This window comes from Callionymus lyra, chromosome 2 (assembly GCF_982586985.1).
Source record: "Callionymus lyra chromosome 2, fCalLyr1.hap1.1, whole genome shotgun sequence".
Lineage (NCBI taxonomy): Eukaryota > Metazoa > Chordata > Actinopteri > Syngnathiformes > Callionymidae > Callionymus > Callionymus lyra.
The window spans coordinates 29248377-29256603 of record NC_141819.1 but is presented as its reverse complement, the minus strand read 5'-3'; the positions used below and the strand labels follow the sequence as shown (position 1 = coordinate 29256603).

The 8227-nt window shown below is 40.4% G+C and overlaps 1 protein-coding gene across 1 annotated transcript; it reads left to right on the top strand.

Annotated features, from left to right (window-relative positions):
* Positions 1–481: 481 nt before the first annotated feature.
* barhl2 (BarH like homeobox 2) lies at positions 482–3463 on the top strand. Its single transcript, XM_087784489.1, has 3 exons — positions 482–1424; positions 1735–1960; positions 2864–3463. Exons 1-3 carry the CDS (start codon positions 869–871, stop codon positions 3174–3176), a joined length of 1095 nt encoding a protein of 364 aa, XP_087640615.1. The 5' UTR covers positions 482–868; the 3' UTR covers positions 3177–3463.
* Positions 3464–8227: the final 4764 nt, after the last annotated feature.

Genomic DNA, 8227 nt, shown 5'->3' with positions numbered 1-8227 from the left:
TGACTCTCATAATTAGGATGACATTAACAATATGCGCTGTCGTGACACTCACCACCGCTTTCACTGTCAAACGAAAAAATAATTTCTATCACCACGACGCGACAACCGAACGATTATTCTACATTAAAGTGGATTAAAAAGGTCTCGAGAACTAAGAAAGTAAGTCTTCTTTTTCTGCCGCGCTTTTTCTTTTTTCCCCATTTAAAGTGGATTCATTTGATATGCAAATGAGGTGTTTATTCGTTGCATTTTTCTAGTAAATTAAAAATAAACATTCGGAGCTTGGCCTTAAAGCACCTGCCATGATTTTTCTCTTTCACAAACCCACGGGCTACGAGAATAATGTGGCGGCTTGAAATCGTCAAGGATCAAGAAGCTCGCCGCTCATTGGTCGAGCGCCGGAGCTCGGGCCGTGATGCAAGCCAATCACGGAGCGAGGAAGCAGGAAAAGGAAGGTGGAGGGGAAGGTGGGCGAGGAGGGATACAAGAGAGAAAAAGGCGTCGAGTGTTTATTATAAAGGAGAAAATATTAATTCCCCCTCGCCGTGGGCCGTGACGTCACTCTAGGAAGTCATTGTAGAGCAACAGTGGAGCGATTAGCAGCAAAAAGGGGGAGCCTGATGTCGAGGAGTGCAGCTATATCTCTCTATGCGCCTCAACTTTTCACACTAAGTTCAACATCCAAACACTGACAGCGACGTGGAGTACAGACTCTTCAACGTGGACCATCTATCGTGGATTTTTTTTTTTTCTTCCTTCCCTTTCCTCCCTGTGGTTTATTTTCGACGCATATTCTTTATTACTTTACTTTTTTTCTGGACGAGAAAACACGCATCTGTTATGAAGAAGCCGTCCCTCCTTTCTTAACATGGAAGCATCCAGCGGGTCCAGCTTTGGGATAGACACTATTTTATCCAGCGCCTCGAACTCTGGTACCCTCATGAACGGAGATTTTAGACTGAACGACAGCAGGACCGCGGATTTCCGGAGCCAGGCGAGCCCGTCCCCGTCATGCTCGGACATAGACACTGTGGGAACGGCGCCCTCGTCCCCCATCTCCGTCACCATGGAGCACGGCGGCGGCGCAGACGCGCACCTGGTCCAGGACTCTCTACAGCAGCATCACCATCACCTCCATCACCACAGCAACGGCCAGAGTTTGTCTCCCCAACAGGGGCCGCCGCTCGCCGGCTCCGGGGCCCCGAGGACTGCCACCTCGTCCTTTCTCATCAAAGACATTTTAGGGGACAGCAAACCCCTGGCCGCGTGCGCACCTTACAGCACCACGGTGTCCTCGCCGCACCACACACCCAAACCAGAAAGTGCCACGGCTCCGGACGGGTTCAGGCCCAAGATGGAACAAGACGAGAACAGAAGCAAGTTGGACCGAAGAGACGATATTCAGAGTGAAATGAAATGCAACGGTAAGAGCAGGACATTAAATTAAAAAAAAAGAAAAAAAGTGTCAATATTAGCGGTGAATTGTGGAGATAAAACAGTGTGATTCAGGGGGTGTTAGTGTGCGTTATGAGGCTGTGTAAGACAGATGTAAGCCCGCTGATCTAGGCCTCCCTGGTGGGTCAATTAGAGAGATTATTGTTCCTGGAGGGGGATCATGGGAGGAAGAAACCGCTAGATGGATGGACGTGATTGATTCGTCTGATGGAAAAACACACTTTGATAAAAAAAAATTGTATCTAAGCACTAACCCTATTTTCTTGCTGGTGTGTGAAGGGAGTAAAGAGGACGGGGACCGGGAGATCTCCAGCAGCAGAGACAGTCCACCGGTGCGCTCGAAAAAGCCCCGCAAAGCGCGCACAGCCTTCACCGACCACCAGCTCAACCAGCTGGAGAGAAGCTTCGAGCGGCAGAAATACCTCAGTGTGCAGGACCGCATGGACCTGGCGGCGGCCCTCAACCTCACAGACACACAAGTCAAGACGTGGTACCAGAACAGAAGGTGAGAACCGTTTCATGAAAAGATAAATACATTGAATATATTTCATCCGTCCAGTCAATTATAAAATACCAACTTCACGTTTAAGAGTCGCTTCATCTAATTGTAATAATAATATATCAAGTTTTACTTTGTCATGAATTTTCTTTTTCAATTTGTTGATCAGACTTATTTATCTACGTGATATAAACCCGCGTTCAACTTTAAATGAAAGAAATATTGTGATAGTTTAAAGGAAAATGTGTCCATGCTCTTTTTTTCTCTAGTAATTATTTAAATAAAAATAGCCCCTATTCTTTACAAAGCAAGAAAATCATGATGTTTTTATTACAATTATTAATAAGAATTGCATTTGCTATTATCATTGCTGTTAAATGCGTTAACATGCTTAAGCAAAAACATCACTATTCTCGATATTCCTGTAACACTATATATGATTCAATATTATGGTTTAAAAATTACCTATAATTGTACATTTAAATTTGGAGTTGGGAAACAGAACATTTACAAACTTTGTTTTATTATTATTATTTTTTTGCATTTGTGGTTAAAGATCTGTGGGGTCTTAAGGAGACTTTATTTTTATTTTTCTTGTGGAATAGTTTGCTTTATTACATCTGATAATTTATTAGCATTTGTAAGAATATATAAACGAAATGTTTTCCAAAATATTTTAAATACTTGTAATTACAAGTGTACTTTTTGGAAAAGTATGTGGGAGTTTCCTAAAAGAGTAAACCCATTTCACAATAAAATAAAAATATGGTAGTTACATTTTAATTTTTTTCCCCCACTGTACATGAGGTGATCACAGGCCTCCGCGCGGTAATTAACGGGGTGTTTGGGGAGTTGACAAAATGGCGACGGGGTTCAATAATTCATCTGCGTTTTTGTTTTGATCTCCAGGACGAAGTGGAAGAGACAGACGGCGGTGGGACTGGAGCTGCTGGCGGAAGCAGGAAACTACTCGGCCTTACAGAGAATGTTCCCGTCGCCCTATTTCTACCACCCGAGCCTGCTGGGCACCGTGGACAGCAGCACGGCGGCCGCGGCGGCTGCGGCCATGTACAGCAGCATGTACCGGACTCCTTCGTCGCCGCACCCGGGCCTCCAGAGACCCCTGGTCCCGAGGGTGCTCATCCATGGCCTTGGCCCCGGGGGGCAGCCGGCCCTGAACCCCATGTCTAACCCCATGTCCGGCACACCGCACCCACGATAAAATAACAGAGTGATGTGAGTAACTGCACTGGACCCACATTACAGGACTGCTTTCTCACCCAGACCCCCCTAAAACTAAAGACGTTTTTACTAAAAAGGAGGTATTTAATATCGGCCCAAAAATAGCCTAAAGACTGTCTCTGTCCGGGCCGAGACAGACGGACCACCAGGACTACTCATGTCTGATTGTTTGTTTGTCTTTTGTACAAATACACTTACATTAGCAAATAAACTTATAAAGTTTATTAGATGGAGAAGAACGGAATGAATAAAGAAGTAATGATACTACGTGGACTGTGCAGCTTCTAAATTTGTATAAACCTTTAAACTGTGAAATATATTTTTATTTATTTCATTTTATAAATTAAAAACATATTCTGTTGCTTCAAATATCAATGTATTCTATTTTTTTTTATTATTTCAAGTGACCCCACTATCCACCTGTTCATAGTTTACGCGCGTAAATTCGTCTAATTCTTCTGGGTTTTACTGGGAATGTGGCCTTTGCTTGGCAGCTGCTTACTGGGAGGAAAAGCAGCAGACAATGAGCCTGAATTTCTCAGCGTGAGCGATCAGTGTGGAAGAAGTCTGCGTGGTAAAAAAAAAAAAAAAAGGAAAGAAAAGAAAGGAAACAAAACCTTAATCTGGGGGGATTGACTCAGGAGCAATTTTAAAATAAATAATATCTGTTTAAACATTTTTTTTCTAACTTCACATTTATTTTTAATTGTCTTTAATATATGTTTTTTTTTAGTTTCTATTGGAAATAAATTATTTTATTCCCATAACGCGCGCACTCAAGAGATTAAGACGGAGACGGGCTCCTGTGGATCAGCGCCTCAGGGCACGTTTGTTTGGGATCTAATCTTCTCTCCATTAAACAACACGAATATACCTTTTTATTTTTTTTTTTGCAAATACAAAATATAACACTAAAATAAAAACAACGCTCGGTATTTTACGCGGCAATAGACTCACCAATTTACGCGAAACCCCCCCCCCCAAAAGTGTTACTTTTAATCAAAACAAAATATTCACCTCCTCGCGATTGTATCTTCGTCTTTTAATTTTATTTATACAGTTTGATCATCGCTACATTATACAATCACGGCTCAAACCACAGCCACGACTCAATATTTTGGCCTTGAATTAAGAGGAGCGCGTCGCCCATGTTGGAAAATATTAGTCCACCGTATTGACCCTAAAGCTTGCGCCCATTACCGCTGTATATAAAACCGACGCATGTTGTTCATATGCATGACTTCTACAGCATTATTTATTTATCGCACTCTGCGGGTGGGAGGGAGGGGCGGGCGGGTGTTGGTTGGGGGTGTCGGTTGCTTGTGCGGGCGGATTCATTAATAATAGCCGAAGCCACACAATCGTGCAGCGGCAGCAGCAGCGCGTTCATGGAGCTACAGTTCCTCCCTATCTGGACCTACCTGCGACTTCTCTACGTCCTGGATTAGCTCCACGCGTTATTATCGTTAATAACAAGCTCTGACGCCGACGTGGCGCAAATAAAAGCAGCAGCAAAAAGTCCCACTCAAAGTGGGTCACAGTGATTCTGAGTCAGACTGACAGCATGAAGCTGACTGGCATGTTTTTACATTTGTCATGCACCGATGACTCTCTGTGTTGTTATTATTATTATTATTATTATTATTATTATTATTATTATTATTATTATTATTATTATTATTATTATTATTATTATTTACGGTTGACGGCAACAATTATAATAGAAAGGGAGAACTGCGGAGAAAGTTACATTTGATACCACACGCTGTGTTTTGGTTTAAAACGGATTATCCGGGACTTGAATCGTTTTTTTCTTGTCCATCAGAATAAGTGTTAATTTCATCTCTTGCACTTAATAGATATTTCTCCTTTTTTTTTTAGATTTGTTTTTATTAAATTATGACTTATTATTATACATCATGTTTACAACGGTAATTATTAGAATATGACGAATCAGGTGTAATTGGAACGTGATGATGATGACTTATTATTATTGTTATTAATAATAGTATACTAATGTTTAACTTGGAACGGCTGGTCGGCATCAATTATTTATATTCATTTAGTCTTTCATTCATTTAATATATTAATTTCCTGCAGAGCATGACGACGTTTAATTATTATGAGTTATTTGTTTATTAAAATCATAATTGACAAATATAATTATAAATAACTGTTGATGAAGTGAATTGTATCAACGTTATTATTATTATTATTTTAAAGGTCACTCTATTTGTATGGCAGACGTGTCATGATTTTTATTTTTCAATTGTGGTTGTATTTATTAAAACAGCAACAATAATATTTTTTAATCCACGCTAAAGTGTAGCTATTCTAGGGAAATATGACATTTAATTCCGAGCTGAAATGTGGGAGTAACATGGAAACACAGCGAGGTGAGGAAAAGGGGCAGCAGACTTGAATAAAGAGGATTAGGCTTTTCTCTTCCGTGGCACACATTACCCAGAACAGATGGGCTTTGCAGAGTCGTTTTCGTCTTCTTCTTCTTGCCTCAAGGAACCTTGTTGGCTACTTTAATTGCCACTTTTTTTTTTCCTCCTCTAACTGATGTAATGGTGGGGTATCTTTTTCATTACAATAATGAGGTAACACTTGCTCTCCTTGGCCTCTCATTATCACATCTCCTGCTCCACTCACTAAATACAAGTTTATCCCCCCCTCCGCCCCCCACACTTTTAGACACCCCAAAAATCTCCCTGCTAAATTCTGTGATAAGTCTTGCGCACTGTTCTCTACTGTCCTCGTGGCCAGTCCTGTCCTGAAGCTGGACGGCAGGAGTTTTATTAGTCGTATCATGAAAGAACGTCAAAGTGTAAAATAGAAATACACAAAAAATATTAATGTAATTCAACATTAGGTGGTCTCGAGCTAGTTCCCTTTATTTATGGGAATTATTAAAAGTTATTTCATATTTATTGAATATAAAATATATATTTTTTAAATTAAAGAATACATAAATATACCATACAAACACTATGTTTTTTAATCATAAATTGGATTTTCATCACACTTTGAGATTTTGCTGCCGACGATGTCCTATATGTCACTTCAACCCTGATCTTCAGCTCTTAGTGGAGTCAAAGGCAATGGTTCTTTGACAAATGGGATGTGTCCTCCTCACACGGATTGAGATTCTGCCTCAAGAGAAGTTGCGATGTATCGGCGTCTTGCTTGCGAGTTAGGGTGATGTCAGTGTGTTAGCTTGACCAGACAATTGTTACACTCTATAGCCACTTTTTCTTTGCATTGATACAATAATAAGCTGCATTTCTCAATGCATAGGTTTGCAAGTAGATTTGAAGTAGATTCTTTTAGGGGTTTCTAACTGAATTTTGTTTGATCTTTATACCATATTTAGGAAAAAAACATTATAACACTATCTTCATAGACAAGTGTAAAATAGTGTCAGAAATTACATATTCTTTGGCCACAGCTATATTTTAATGACTTCTCCCCCCAATGTATTTCCTATTTCACACCAAGCTGGCCATCACTCTTCAGAATGATTATTCCCAGTCCAAGCCAACAGTCCCGCTGAATGACGCCGACATCCCATAGTTTAAATGGCCTCATCATTTCAGCAAATCCAGCCAGTTTCCCCTCTTTCTTTTTGTCAAGTGACAGGACAGCTGATGGCAGAGAAGCTCCGCTACCTTTCAAGTTTCAAACCAGGCGGCCGAGGAGAAGCAGGCGGAGGGAGAAGGAGGTGTGGGGGGGAAGTCTGTCAGCGGCGATGTCAAGAGCTTCATTTTTTTACAGAGCAATTAGGGGTTTCATCACAGCAGAGCCACGTCAGGATTCATTACGCCTCAGCAACAGCTAATTGCTTCAAGGTTAAAGTAACAGATCTGACGCTACTATATTTTAAGTGACAGACTCAGATTCTGGTGGCGTTTTTCACAGAGCACAGTGCTGACATCACAGAGTTTGGAGGAGGACGGCTGAGAAGAAATGATGGCACATTATCACAATCACTTAGTGGAAACTCTTGAAGAGGAGACAACACATAGGATGCTCGCAGGATCTGTCAATGTTAAAAAAACAAACAATAAATGTATTTTTATTCACCCGTCTCACCAGCAAACATTAACATTACTGACTGCAGTATTACGGGCTTTATAACTTTTAACTACACTAGTGAAGGCTTAATTATAACTTGACCTGAAAAAGTCCATTTCAATAGGTAACAATGAGCAATGTACCTTCTTAAATCAATGTCCAAGGTTTTCATTTTGTGTACTCGAACTATAACTCCCATGTCATTTGACATATTATCCCATTAGTTTGGTTCAATGTTTAAGATTTATACTGATTTCCAGTTGCTTTACTTCTCTCTTTGTAAAACTAACTGTATGAATATGAAACTACTTGTTTAGAGATGATAATATACCAATGATACTCATTTTAACAATGATTTATTTCCATTTAAATGGGTTTTTCTTGGTATTTAAATATCAACAGAAACATCTTTCTCAAAGTTCTAAATGAGTACAGTTGTGTCATTAGGACCTTGTGTATTTGTTGCATCACGCTTCAATTACGGCTGAGTGCTGTCGCTGGAAGAAGTCAACAGACAAACAACAAACCGAAAGTCTGGACTAGAACTTCAAAGAATGCTCCTCACAAGAAAAGAAAAGAAGATTGGTAGCTCATCTATAGAGGTTTTTAGTGGTGCCGGTGCCAAGCAAACTTGGCTAAAGACAGTACTTTAGAGTTGTGTCCATCCCTGCCTGGCAGTTAGTAGCTTAGAAAACAGAGTGAATGGATAAAAGCTTGAACGCTAGTTCTTAAATGGATGATAATATAAAATCCGAATTTTACTTTAACATTTGTCACTTTGGCACAACCAGTCTTTAGACCTTCAAGTGCTTTCCTCGGCCAACAGTGTGTTCCACCTACACTAAGCTTTTTTATTTCCTGATATAGAACCAAGATTAAAAGTCGCGCCCTTGAATTTATTGATGTGATCTCTCGTCATGTGTTGCACAATAACACAAATACAGGGTTTGC